A 15,105-nucleotide genomic window follows, 5' to 3' on the forward strand; every position below is an offset into this window, starting at 1 on the left:
GAAAGTATAAATTTATGCGTAAACTTTAAGTATTTACTTCAACAGTGCTCAATACTTAGGTAGTGCTAGGTAGTAAGTTATAAAATATATATGGCAATTAAGCTACACAGAATATTCCGCGTTTCATCCATGCTAGGATTTATCAGGCATAAGTCTACTATATATATATATATATATATATATATATATATATATATATATATATATATATATAATTTTTAAAATATAATTATCCACTGACACGTGTTTCGTCGTCTACGACTCATCAGATTGGCTGAATCTAGCGAGACTCGAAATCGGGACCCCATGATAAGAAGCCTAAACCTCTACCACGCGGCTGCCTCCTAAATGTATTAATTACTAGATCAGGGTTAAGGTTTCGAATGAAGCAGATTTCATTTTTTTTTCTATCATATTTTCCCTTTTGGCAATGGTTTCCACCATTTGTTTGATTAAAAATTCGATAATATGCGTAAACGCTTACTTAAGCGGTCTTATGATTTTGACCAGGACTGTTTGACCTCGCGTGAAAGAGCAAGACACAAAATGTTTTAAATAATAATGATAATAATAATAATAATAATAATAATAATAATAATAGAATACCAATAACAAAGACTTTCGCTGGTGAGGACTACTATTGAGCGTAACCAGCCATACAGTCCTTTTGAAATTTTCATCTCGATTTTTCTCGTTATCTACTGAATATTTTTAATGAAACCTATAAGAAATATGTTCCTTATTAAATTGTAAAGATTTTCTGTTCTGAAAGAAGTTTAAAAAGATTTAATCTGAAAAATATATTTTAAAGTTTTTGTTAAAAGAATTAAGATTTTCTCATTATTCAGACATGTATGAAAAAGAGGGAGTTGCAAAAAAAAGAGTTGTGGTGTGAGGAGAAATACAAACTAAAACAGAGAGAATATTCAGACCTGTAATAATACAAAGAGAAGGTTGCAAAAATGAGTTGTGGTGTGAGGAGAAATACAAAGTGAAACAGGTAGTAGGAGTGTTTTTATAAATACATGCAAAACCACATTCATTTTTTAAAAAATCCAAATTAATAAATTAAATAAAATATAATCTTAAAAAGATACGATACAAGTTAGAAAAGCATTTCATCCAAGGCATGAAAATTGTTAAACAAAATGTTTTTACTATAGGCTTTAAAAATAAAGGTACAAGATTCAATTTGAAATTTATTTATCTTCAAAGTGTACTTTTATACATATATATAGAAGTAAGGTATTGAATTTTTATACCTTACTTTGTAAAATTTATAAAAGTGCACTTTGTAAGATAAATAAATCTCAAATTGAATAGTGTACCTTTATTTTTAAAGCCTATAGTAAAAACATTTTGTTTAACAATTTTCATGCCTTAGATGAAATGCTTTTCTAACTTATATATATATATATATATATATATATATATATATATATATATATATATATATATATATATATATATATATATATCTCAATCTATGGTAATAAATAGTATTAAGTAATAAGATTGTATATATATATATATATATATATATATATATATATCTCAATCTATGGTAATGAATTAAGTAATAAGATTATATATATATATATATATATATATATATATATATATATATATATATCTCAATCTATGGTAATGAATTAAGTAATAAGATTGTATATATATATATATCTCAATCTATGGTAATGAATTAAGTAATAAGATTGTATATATATATATATATATATATATATATATCTCAATCTATGGTAATGAATTAATTAATAATATTGTATATCTAAAAATAATAGGTTTAAGAATTCTAAAATTCATGATAGAAGTGTTCGCAAGGACTCGTGGCGCAGTGGATAAACTACTTGGTAAAATTTAGCTGTTAGTTACATTCTTCTGTAGGTTAAAGGTTTATTAATTTTTGCGAATTTCTTAGAACTTCTGCTTAATAATTGCTTCAGTACAAGAGCTTACTGTCCTGTTTATTAAATAAATGGTTCTGATCGAAATTTCTTGCAGATTTTCCGAACTTAACAAGATACACCTGTAGAAATCACTCAGAGAAGGTGAGAACATTAGTCCGAATAATCTAAGTAATACAAATTATCAATCCTTATCTAAAAAAGTCAGTAGCATGAAAAAATACATGTAGTAAATGTATAACTCACCTTGACAAAAATGCGTATTGTTCTTTACTGGTTGTACGACCCAAACGTTTACTAAGATGCATCCGGTATGGTGTCTGAGCTCTAAATAATAATAAAAAAATAAAACATAAAAAGCATAATGACCATGTTTACATTTAAAAATAATATAAAGTAAACCCTTAATTGTTTCATATATAAAATAATAACATTTTTCCTCTACAAGCTATATTATTCCATTCCTTAAACCATAAAAAGCAGATATTGTATTTCCAATCTATTTTAATATTTAACCCGGATCGATATTTCAGTTTTTATTTGTCACATATAAACTAAGGCGGAGGACTTTTAAGGTCTTATACATAGATCCTCCCACTATCACTCATAACGCCAGGCGAAAATTTAATGACAAGTGGACTCAACCTATTTTCACTACAAAGTATATATTTTTGTTTCTTCAGTACTACAAGCAGATATAGTATTTACAATCTATTTTAATATTTTAATGTTTAATTCTCATCAATGTTTTAGATTTTATTTGTCATATATAAAAGAAGGCGGAGGAGCTTTAACTTTCTTATCTATAAGTCCACCGACTATCACTCATAACACCGGGAGCAAATTTAATAACAATTTTTTTGATTTTCGCGTTTTTGGCCAAGATCAAAGTGTAGTATCTGTCCAACAGATACTGCGAGCAAAGCCCATATGTGGGGGCAATCCCACATATAAGAGCTTGGTCAATATAGGGGCAAACCTTCATACCAATTGTCACTATCCAGCTCCCCTACTCCCAGGGGAGTTGGTCCCCATTTCCTCCTCACTCCTCACATAAAAATCGGCTTGTGCCTTATTTGCTCGGTGGGGGAGCAAAGATATACTTTTGGCCAAGATCAAAATGTAGCATCTGATCCGGAAGATACTGCAAGCAAAGACTGTATGTGGGGGCAACCCCACATATTAGACCTTGGTAAATGTAGAGGCAACCCTTCATACCAATTGTCACTATCCAGCTCCCCTACTCCTCGGGGAGTTGGTCCCCATTTCCCCTTCACTCCTTACATTAAAAATCGGTTTTGTGCCTAATTTGCTCGGTGGGGGAGCAAATAAATACCAACCCTTCATACCAATTGTCACTATCCAGCTCCTCTACTCCCCGGGGAATTGGTCCCCATTTCTCCTTTACTCCTCACATTAAAAATCGGCCTAGTGCCTAATTTGTTCGGGGGGGGGGAGCTAATAAATACAGCTTTTCTTGACCTTTTGACCAAGATCAAAGTGTAGTATCTGTTCCGGCAGATACTACAAGCAAAGACCATATGTGGGGATAACCCCACATATAAGACCTTGGTTAATGTAGGGGCAACCCTTCATACCAATTGTCACTATCCAGCTCTCCTACTCCCCGGGGAGTTGGCCCCCATTTCCCCCTCACTTCTCACAGTTAAAATCGGTCATTGTACCTAATTTGCTCGGTGGGGGAGCAAATAAATACCCTTTGCTTGGCCTTTTTGGGCAAGTCAAAGTGTAGTATCTGTTCTTACTACATGCTGTACTTATGTTAGTAACTTTGTGATATAAAGTGGGGATCACTTTTCTGTATTAATTTAATGTAAAATAATCAACCACTTTACAAGCAGTCAGTCTCAAAGCCATTCAATCATTCTCCAGATCATTCAAGTTGTTTTTAAAGGATTCCAGTTATTTTTTAAGCAATCAGGTCATTCTTAAGGTCATCAATTCATCCTTAAGTTCATTAAAGTCATTCTAAGTCATTTACTTTTTATTTATTTAAGTCATTTCAGCCCATTTTTCGGTCATTTTAGTTTATCTTTTAGTTTATCTTTAAGAATTTCATGCCAATCCTACATTCACGCATTCATTCATTACACGAGAGCACGCGACTAATTGCTATCGGCCTTGTTTGAAACTGGAAGTGAAAAATCGGGTTGACGGTTTAAACGCCAAAGCAAGCTGATCTAAGTTTTATAATTTTATAGATATATACATATATCACACAGGTACTTACTGTTTCAGTTTGTCGAGAAGCTTAATCATTGCCGTTTGACTTTTGTCTCGGATTTCTTGAATTAGAACCAGATCATATCTTTGAATTATCTGCACAAAAAAAAAAAAAAGAAAAGCGAATGAGTTTTAAAGCAAGAACATAATTTCAAAACACGCATGTTGAGAATTAGGATAACTAGGTTGTCATATGTAACCAATGCACTTTCTCTAAACATAAGAAATATGTGAATTCACATTCATCGTTAATTTATTTTATCATTAGAATATATATGTGAGTTTATATTTTACCAGTTCAAATATAGATGAAGAATTCTTTCGGAGGAAAAGAGAATTTCCACTCGGCGTTAAGACAATATACTTCCGTAAACAAAGAGTTAAATAGTTTCGGTTACTTGTATATTATTCTAATTTATGAAACTAACTATGTCTGTGTGTGCGTGTCTCTCTCTATCTGTTCGTTTCTATTTTTTCAAACTTTATCTTCCCCGAGATGCAAGGTTGTAGATCGACCGGGGGGGGGGGGCAAATGATTGCATTTTTCTGGCCCGTTTTTTATGGCGTTTAGAACTGCGTAGAATAGCTGCTAAGGATTCAAAATTGAAAAAAATTGGAACTTGGTAGGCGTAAGTCGACTAAACATGTTATTTTTACGCATACGCAAAAATATACATTTATTCGTTTAAGTCGGTTCATTTTTAATTATTTCTTATCCATCTGACGATAGCTCAAATGGTAACGATTGAGGCTGGAGGGCTATATGTTCTGATTTCGTTTCGAGCCGATGGCACTCTAGTTATATTTTTTTAACTTTTGATATTACTATTATATATTGGGTACAATATAATAATCAATAGAGAAATGATTCTGTAAATATAAATCTGAAATCTACATAAATGAAAACATCATATTTAAGCGTATCTAACGACTGAGCAATGTTGGACTAGTACAAAATAAATTAATAAATTCATTTAATTACGACATTTTTTTTTTACTGCCACGAACAATTCCGAACAAAACATCGGACGCCAAGCACTGGGCCCTGGTTTGGAACCACGCTAAGTTAAATCGCATCGGAGAAACATATGTCTGCGCGCGCGCACACACAATATATATATATATATATATATATATATATATATATATATATATATATATATATATATATATATATATATATATATAAATCAATAGTTGTGTGATTTCAACGAAAGAAAAAAATGTATATTTAAGAGTGTAGTTAGTCAGTAACAATTGTTGTTTTTTTAAGACTTTTATCATTTTTTAAATATTTTTAAATATTTTTATAGCGCTTTTCGAGTTTTGTTTTAGCTCTCTTCAAATATTTTTAGTTAAAATTTTTTATAGTTAAACTTTTAATTAGAAAGGCTTTTACCTAAAAAAAAACTTTTACCTAAAAATATCTGAAGAGAACTAAAACAAGGCTCGAAACGCGTTATGAAAATATTTAAAAATATTAAGAAATGATAAAAGTCTTCAAAACCTGCAATTGTTGCTGGCTACACTCTTTTAATATATATATATATATATATATATATATATATATATATATATATATATATATATATATATATATAGTATTTTAATACAACTACAAAACCATGATGATGTTTCAATCTGTTATGAATAACTAACGACCTCATCAGGCGATGGTGCTTTTAATAATGTCATGTCCTCAATTATTTAATTAAAGCACCATCGCCTTACGAGGTTTTGAGTTAATCATAACTAATAGATCGAAACATTGTCATGATCATGATATGCAAAAATAAATGTAGAAATGCATCTTGCTTTATAAATATTATTATCAAGTACTCTCATATAAAACTCGTTTGATTCATTGTTTTATCTTGGAATATTCTTAACTAATCCACATTTGTCATCAATTGAAATGAATGGCTCTCGTCTTCAGGAGGTCTCAAGTTTTGACAAGCTTCTGGGCTTGACCATTACTCCTGATCTTAAATGGAACACGTATATCAAATCTGTTGCCAAGGCCGCTGGAAAAATGGTGGGATCTTTCTATCGATCCAGTAGATATCTCACTGCTGATGCTATTCTCTATCTATATAAGAGCCAGGTACGTCCAAGGATGGAATACTGTTGCCACATCTGGGCAGGAGCTGCTAGAAAGGACTTATCCTGCCTTGATAGAGTTCAAAATAGACTTCGTAGCCTCGTAGGAGATGTCCTTTTCTCCTCCTTGCAACCTCTATCTCACAGAAGAGATGTTGCGAGTTTGTCTCTGATGTATCGTTATTTTCATGGAAAGTGTTCAACTGAGCTTCAATCTATGGTCCCCCCTCGCCAAACTTTCACAAGAAACACTCGTCTAGCTGTAAACACTATCAATAATTTCCCCCACTCTTTATCTGTGCCTAAACCTAAACGTAGATTCCATGAACAAAGCTTCTTTCTTAGAACTGCACGCCTGTGGAATTGTCTTCCGTTTTCCTGCTTTCCGGCTGACTACAATATGGTTGTGTTCAAGTCTAAAGTAAATAAGTTCTTGATGAGCCGTTCCATATAAGTTATTAAATTTACCAAATTTTCATTACTAATGATTACTATATTGACCAATTTCTACTGTACATTCTTTAACCCTTATCCTTGAGTGGCCTCTGGGCCTTGATAATGTGGTGATGCCTTTGTAAAAAAAAAAAAAAAAAAAAAAAAAGATCATGATGTTATAATCATTAGATAACTATGGACGGACGTCTAGACATTTAAAAATAAGTTTAAAATTTCAACGATATTCCTCGCCGTTAAAGTTGGCCGTGTGGGTTTGTTCCTTGTTAATGGAGTCAGAGATGGCTTTGTAGGCAGGTTCAAATCTTCCGACCGGCGTAATCGTAACACCATGCACTGATGATTCCCAAAAGGATTAAACAGTAGTGTTAATATTGTAGTAATAATTATATATATATATATATATATATATATATATATATATATATATATATATATATATATTAGGCATGGGCAATTTAATGGCTGATTCTGTAGGGGGCATGGTTTTTAATCATAATAATCATTTTTTTAATTTTCGACTACTTTTTTTTATTGTATTTGAAAGATTATAGTTTAAAGTTAATTTCTCCAAGAAAAAAAATTTGTGAAATAAAAAATACATGGAATAATTTTATCTCAAATCTGAAAAACCCTACATTCCACATAAAAATTCATTATGACAAAGATCGTGTCCACATTTTTCTGATAAGAAAAATATAAGTTTCTGTAATTATTTCCAAGTTAAGTATTAAGTTAAAGTCTTAATACAATAATTGTAATTAACTTTTGCTAAAAAAAGTAATAATCATCCAAAAATGTGACACTGGTAGGAATGAGATTTATCTATCGTATCAGAAAAAACTCTGGCGGTAAAATTCAAATATGTATGGAAGGACAAATTAGACATAATTTATTTCTTTATTTAACATTATTTTGGTATACCGAGCGACTATTTTTTTGAGTCGCAGGCCCTCCTTTCTTCATTTAAAAATGCATAAAAGTTAATTAAATTCATTAATTATACTACTGATAATTTATTAATTAACAAAAGTTAGCACCATTATTTATTAATATTAATACAGAATTACAATTAGTTAAGAAAACAATTTATAATTATTGAAAAAATTACACACTAAAAAATACAGACTTACGTTAAAATTTATTATAAAGTCGATAATCACAAACAGGCAGATAGTTGAAGAGAGGAGGAAGGTGGGGAAAACAAGCTGGTTTTCTTTTCAACTCTGCGCACCCGTACTTACTGATTTCGAACGTTCGTATAATTTTTGCCATTTTTAATTAAATTATTTTCTATGTTCTTGTTTTTTAATTTAATTTTTTACTCTATTTTCCAAGATTATATGAACATTATCTTATGTTGATAATTATACGTTCTTGCGTGCAATGGAAATATTAGAATCTTACATATAAAGATTACGTTAAAAATGTAAGCGTAAAAAAAGTAGAAATAATTTTTGCAATTACAATTTTTTGTGTGAAAATATTAAATAAACAGTGCTTAATTCAATGATAATATTGGTTGTTCGAGAAATTAATTTTTCTTCGAGTTATACCGATTTCGTTAATACGGACTTTAGGTGCTTTTTTCGTAATGTTCCTGCAAAAATTATTTTATTTTTATTCTATTGTTACAATTACGATGCTTTATTTATATAAAAAAAAGCAAAAATAAATTCTTGCATTTTTTTTATTTACTACTGAAAACCATAACTTTAGTAAAGGTATTTTTTGTTTAAACAAAATAATACATTTTCACTAAATTTAAATAAAAATAATTAGTTGATTATATTCCGCGATCATTATTTTATAAGTACTGAGAATTTCATCAAAATTGGTTTATTTCCTGATTTTTTGGTGAATTTTTAAATAAAGGAGGGGTGAAAATGTTTATACACCTTGAGCATCGGCATTCATTTTGCCTGTACCTTTTATATACACATACACACACATATATATATATATATATAGTCATCCACATATAGTACTGTTTCGCTGCATCACAGCTTATCAGTGGGGCTAGACAGGTCACTACCTCAAGCCAGGATTGAAACCCGACCGCTTGTACGACAGTCAAGGCTCTTAACCATTACGCTAACCGTGAGAATTAAAAGTGAAAACTAAAATATACAGTAAACGGCGATAAGTTAAAATATATAAAGTCGATGAAAAGTCGATTAAAAATAAAGGTTGATAGAAAACTCGAGTATTAAAAACAGCAAGTTCGTGGACACCGTTAACAAAGTCCGTCCAATATGAACTACGCAAGACATTTTAGAACGTTACTGCTTTTCTCGAATGCAATATTATTTATAGTGGAGTGAAGGGTTCTAATATATATGATGCTTCAAGAATTTTTAATTTTTTAATATTATTTTCATGCTGTATAATTTTTATGTTGTCAACAAGGACCTTTCTAAGATTGGAGAGGGGACAGTTATGTTCTTTTATTAAATGTTGACAACATAAAAATTATACAACATGAAAATAATATTAAAAAAATTAATATATGGTATTTATATTAGATTGAAGTTTACCATTGCGTATATCAGGTAAACACTACATCCTTTTGATTTCATTACTTTATACTCTTTTACGCAACAAGAACGGCCCGTTTCTCGACCGGGTTGTGACTTACGAGAAAGTGGTTTCTTTAAGACCACTGGCGACGCTCAGCTCAGTGGTTAGACGCTGACGAAGCTCCATTAGACTTCCCGAAACTAGAATAACACTAAAAAGGGTTATGCTGACTGTTTGGTAGTTTGCGACCGGTCTCGTCCATTACAATTTTTGGAATGCAGGCGAAACCATTCCGACGGAGAAGTACTGTCAAAAAATTGATGAAGTGCATCAGAAACTTCGACCAAAACACCCAGCTTTAGTCAACAAAAAAAGACCAAATTGTCCTCCCGACAGCACGTTGCTAAACTGACCCTACATAAATTGAACGAATTAGCCTACGAAACCCTGCCTTGTCCACCATACTCTGCAGACCTCTAATCTAATGAATACCACTATTTCAAGCATCTCGACAACTTTCTGCATCAGAAGTGCTTCAAGCAATATAAAAACGCCTTCAGCGACTTCATCGCCACCAGAACGCAAGATTTTTACGTTACTGGCATAAATACACTTGTTTTGCGTTGACAAAAGTGTGTTGATTCTGATGGTGCTGATTTCAGTCAATAAATTTTTGTTTGAGCCGAGATATGTTCATTTGAATTTAAAGCTTAAAAAATAGCAAGAACTTTCTTGTAAACTTGATAGTACGCGTTGGTATGTTTCATGGACATTATTATTACTTTCTGACTTTGAAGTCGTTGAAACATGTGACATAAACGGTAACAGGTTCTCGATGTCTTTTGTTATGACAAAAGGCGAATTTACCCTACATGTAATTCAAAACACTTCAAAGGTAAAAAGAAAACAGATTTCAATTGTTCAGTAATTGATTGTCAAGCAGGTGTTATCTTTTCATCTGTAAAAACAGATTATTTTATATATATTCACTACACAACAATTTGTTGTGCGGTTAGGATGGATAAATGGCATTTATTTCTTGTTATGACGCTGTTGTTTGTATCTACGTTGTTTTTATCTTTGACGCTGGTTGAGTAAAATAAATATATTTTCATTAAAATTATATACAGGGAGGAACGATAATATTGTCACCCTAGAAAAGACGACATGATTCCATTTCCATTTCATGAAAACCGTTTTTTTTTTTTTTTGCAGACCATATACTTGCTGGCCAGTTGTATACAAATCCCAAGAGCGATAGGAGTCTTCTATCATGTCTTAAATCACATAATGTTCAACGAGCAAGATCAGAGATGCGTCATTGTACAACTCATGCTGTCTAGCGATCCAACTTATGACAACAGGACCATTGCCAGCACCCTCAAAATGCATTGCTGGATTGCCAAGAATAATAGGGACGTGCCCAGGGTGATTAAAACAAAGTTTCCAGCCACAGTTATGGTCTTTGGCCTGGTTTCAAGTGAAGGCCACACCATGTCACCTCACATCTTCGAAGTTGGCTTAGAAATCAACACCAAAGTGTACCTGGATGTACTGAAGAGTGTAATGATCCCCTGGTGGCATACTCTGGGTATGGTAACAGGACTCAGCGCCGGCCCACAAGTCCAAAGTAACCTAGGCTTCGCCTCAGTGGTCGTAATAGCGAAGACGTCACGTTTTTTCCCGTTCTTTTCCTTCTTCATGGTACGGGTTCGAGCCTACCTTCCTACTACCATTTTTTTTCTTGCTCACCACACACCTCCAAACACCCGGGCAACGCCCGGCTGAAATGCTAGTATATCTATAAAAGTAAACGTGTCTGTGTATCTGTCTGTCTGTGTGTCTGCGTGTGTGTACATTTCCCTATGCAATAACTCTGCCAATTTTCAGTCTACAGGCTCAAATTTTGATATACAGGGTACTGAGATTTGGGAAAAGCGACGTGATCGGTTTTCTGCCAGAAACTTGGCGATTAAGGAGTCAAAGTAAGTTCAACCAAAAAATTGCCGAGTAAGGGGTCACAGTTCAACGATTTGACCTTTGAGAACTCTACCACACTCCTCCGAAAATTTTCAGTCTAAACTCTTGAAATTTTAGGTATAGGTTCCTTGGACATGGATCTAACTTAATAAAGTAATTTGAACAAAAAATAAATGTTAAGAGGTCATAATAGGGGTTAAAGTTAAAAAAAATTGACTGCTTTCTTTTTCTCAAAAAATACCCGGACAACACCTGGCATCCATGCTAGTATATCTATAAAAGTGAAAGTGTCTGTGTATCTGTATATCTGTGTGTATGTGTGTGTGTACATTTCCCTATGCAATAACTCTGTCAATTTTCAGTCTACAGACTCAAATTTTGATATACAGGGTACTGAGATTTGGGAAAAGCGATGTGATCGGTTTTCTGCCAGAAACTTGGCGATTAAGGAGTCAAAGTAAGTTCAACGATTTTATCTTTGAGAACTCTACCAAACTCCTCGGACACTTTTCGGTCTAAACATATAAAATTTTAGATAGAGATTCCTTGAACATGGATCTAACTTATTAACTCGATCTGAGCCCAAAACAATAAATTGTAAGGGCTCATAATAGGGGTGAAATTTAAAAAAATTGACTGCTTTTTTTTTTGTTTTGCTCAACATACACCTCCAAATACCCGGGCAACGCCGGGCACCCATGCTAGTTTTTCGATATTTTCATTTTTTAATTTTTTGATTAAACTGAGCAAGTACCTCTTGTTTTATATCTAAATCGAAAATAATTATGAAAGTTCTATAGTTATCCAGAGTGCTTTCGATTCGACTGCGAATCATCTTTAGGTAAAATTCATGGAGTTGATGAAGTTAAATTGAATAACAGCGAAAATTGGAAGTAAAACTGAAAAGTAGAAAATGAAAAGAAAAAAATGAAAAGTAAAAAAATGGAAAGTATAAAATGGAAAGTATAAAATTGAAAGTATAAAATGGAAAGTAAAAAATGAGAAAGTATAAAATCGAAAGTAAAAAATGGAAAGAAAAAAATGGAAAGTATAAATGGAAAATAAAAAATGGAAAGTAAATAATGGAAAGTAAAAAAATGGAAAGTAAAAAATGGAAAGTATAAAATTGAAAGTATAAAATGGAAAGTATAAAATGGAAAGTAAAAAATGAAAAGCAAAAAAATGGAAAGTAAAAAAATGGAAAGTATAAAATGGAAAGTAAAGAATGGAAAGTATAAAATGGAAATTAAAAAATGGAAAATAAAAAATGGAAAGTATAAAATGGAAAGTAACAAATGAAATTAAAAAATGGAAAGTAAAAAATGAAAAGTAACAAATGAAATAAAAAAAATGGAAAGTATAAAATGGCAAGTAAAAAATGGAAAGTAAAAAATAGAAAGTATGAAATAGATTGTATAAAATGGAAAGTAAAAAATGGAAAGTAAAAAATGGAAAGTAAAAAATGGAAAGTATAAAATTGAAAGTATAAAATGGAAAGTAAAAAATGGAAAGTAAAAAATGAAAAGTAAAAAATGGAAAGTAAAAAATGGAAAGCAATAAATGGAAAGTAAAAAATGGAAAGTAAAAAATGGAAAGAATAAAATGGAAAGTATAAAATGGAAATTAAACAATGGAAAATAAAAAATGGAAAGTATAAAATGGAAAGTATAAAATGGAAAGTAACAAATGAAATTAAAAAATGGAAAGTATAAAATGGAAAATAAAAAATGGAAAGTAAAAATGGAAAGTATAAAATGGAAAGTAAAAAATGGAAAGTAAAAAATGGAAAGAATAAAATGGAAAGTATAAAATGGAAAGTAACAAATGGAAAGTAAAAATGGAAAGTATAAAATGGAAAGTATAAAATGGAAAGTAAAAATGGAAAGTATAAAATGGAAAATAAAAAATGCAAAGTAAAAAGAAAAGTGAAAAATGGAAAGTATAAAATGAAAAGTATAAAATAAAAAGTAAAAAATGGAAATTAAAAAATGGAAATTAAAAAATGGAAAGTAAAAAATGGAAAGTATAAAATTGAAAGTATAAAATGGAAAGTATAAAATGGAAAGTAAAAAATGATAAGTAAAAAATGAAAACTTAAAATAGAAAAGTATAGAATGGAAAGTAAAAATGGAAAGTGAAAAATGGAAAGTATAAAATGGAAAGTAAAAAATGAAAATTAAAAAATGAAAAGTAAAAATGAAAAGTATAAAATGAAAAGTAAAAGATGGAAAGTATAAAATGGAAAGTAAAAAATGGAAAATAAAAAATGGAAAGTAAAAAATGGAAAGTAAAAAATGAAAAGTAAAAAATGGAAAGTAAAAAATGGAAAGCAATAAATGGAAAGTAAAAAATGGAAAGTAAAAAATGGAAAGAATAAAATGGAAAGTATAAAATGGAAAGAATAAAATGGAAAATATAAAATGGAAATTAAACAATGGAAAATAAAAAATGGAAAGTATAAAATGGAAAGTATAAAATGGAAAGTAACAAATGAAATTAAAAAATGGAAAGTATAAAATGGAAAATAAAAAATGGAAAGTAAAAATGGAAAGTATAAAATGGAAAGTAAAAAATGGAAAGTAAAAAATGGAAAGAATAAAATGGAAAGTATAAAATGGAAAGTAACAAATGGAAAGTAAAAATGGAAAGTATAAAATGGAAAGTATAAAATGGAAAGTAAAAATGGAAAGTATAAAATGGAAAATAAAAAATGCAAAGTAAAAAGAAAAGTGAAAAATGGAAAGTATAAAATGAAAAGTATAAAATAAAAAGTAAAAAATGGAAATTAAAAAATGGAAATTAAAAAATGGAAAGTAAAAAATGGAAAGTATAAAATTGAAAGTATAAAATGGAAAGTATAAAATGGAAAGTAAAAAATGATAAGTAAAAAATGAAAACTTAAAATAGAAAAGTATAGAATGGAAAGTAAAAATGGAAAGTGAAAAATGGAAAGTATAAAATGGAAAGTAAAAAATGAAAATTAAAAAATGAAAAGTAAAAATGAAAAGTATAAAATGAAAAGTAAAAGATGGAAAGTATAAAATGGAAAGTAAAAAATGGAAAATAAAAAAATGGAAAGTAAAAAATGGAAAATAAAAAATGGAAAGTAAAAAATGATAAGTAAAAAATGATAAGTAAAAAATGGAAAGTAAAAAATGAAAAGTAAAAAATGAAAAGTAAAAAATGAAAAGTAAAAAATGAAAAGTCTAAAATGAAAAGTAAAATACAAAATAAATTTTATTGAGTCATGAGAAGTTAAAATTATATTGTCGATTAAAAATCTGATTTTAAAATCAACGAGTCCATGGGCCAATATTAGCAAAGGGCGTCGTTTATACGCTACGCCAGACATTTTAATACGTTGATGGTCTTCTCGAATGAGATATTATTAATAGGAGGTGATGTGTTCTAATGTAAGATGCTTCGAGAATTTTAAACTTTAAAAAAATGTTTTTGTGTTGTACAATTTTTGTATTTCCAACAAGGATTTGTCTAAAATTGGAGGAGACAGTCATGTTCTTTTATTAAATGTTGATATATGGCGTTTGTGCATTTAGCGTTGCTAATATTGCCCTGTGGACTCGTTGATTTTAAACTCAGATTTTTAATCAACTTAGTTTTTAATTAGCACACACACACACACACACACACACACACACACACACACACACACACACACACACACACACATATATATATTTCGATCACAAAAATATAAAGAGAGACATACACATACGACAATCGCAAAGTTTGCAAATAATATAAAATACTAGATCTTTTAACCAGTTAACAATGGGCAAAAGTTATGGGCCGTTGGCTTATAAGAAATTTTTTTTACCAAATCCATGGTTGAATATGGTTAAATCTGTACTCATTGTGTCAT

The 15,105-nt window shown here is 30.3% G+C and overlaps 1 protein-coding gene across 3 annotated transcripts in view; it reads right to left on the reverse strand.

Annotated features, from left to right (window-relative positions):
• LOC145249446 (deoxyribonuclease-1-like) overlaps nucleotides 1-15,105 on the reverse strand; it is a 120,578-nt gene that overhangs the window by 42,258 nt on the left and 63,215 nt on the right. For all 3 annotated transcript variants that reach the window (XM_080111004.1, XM_080111006.1, XM_080111005.1), the window contains exons 2-3: nucleotides 4,177-4,265; nucleotides 2,172-2,252 (exon numbers count right to left, since the gene is read on the reverse strand). In XM_080111004.1, coding sequence (XP_079967130.1) covers nucleotides 2,172-2,252; nucleotides 4,177-4,265 — 170 coding nt within the window. The remainder of the gene's footprint in view (nucleotides 1-2,171; nucleotides 2,253-4,176; nucleotides 4,266-15,105) is intronic.

The sequence above is a fragment of the Euprymna scolopes genome, chromosome 28 (assembly GCF_053919585.1).
Source record: "Euprymna scolopes isolate OS-2025 chromosome 28, ASM5391958v1, whole genome shotgun sequence".
NCBI lineage: Eukaryota > Metazoa > Mollusca > Cephalopoda > Sepiida > Sepiolidae > Euprymna > Euprymna scolopes.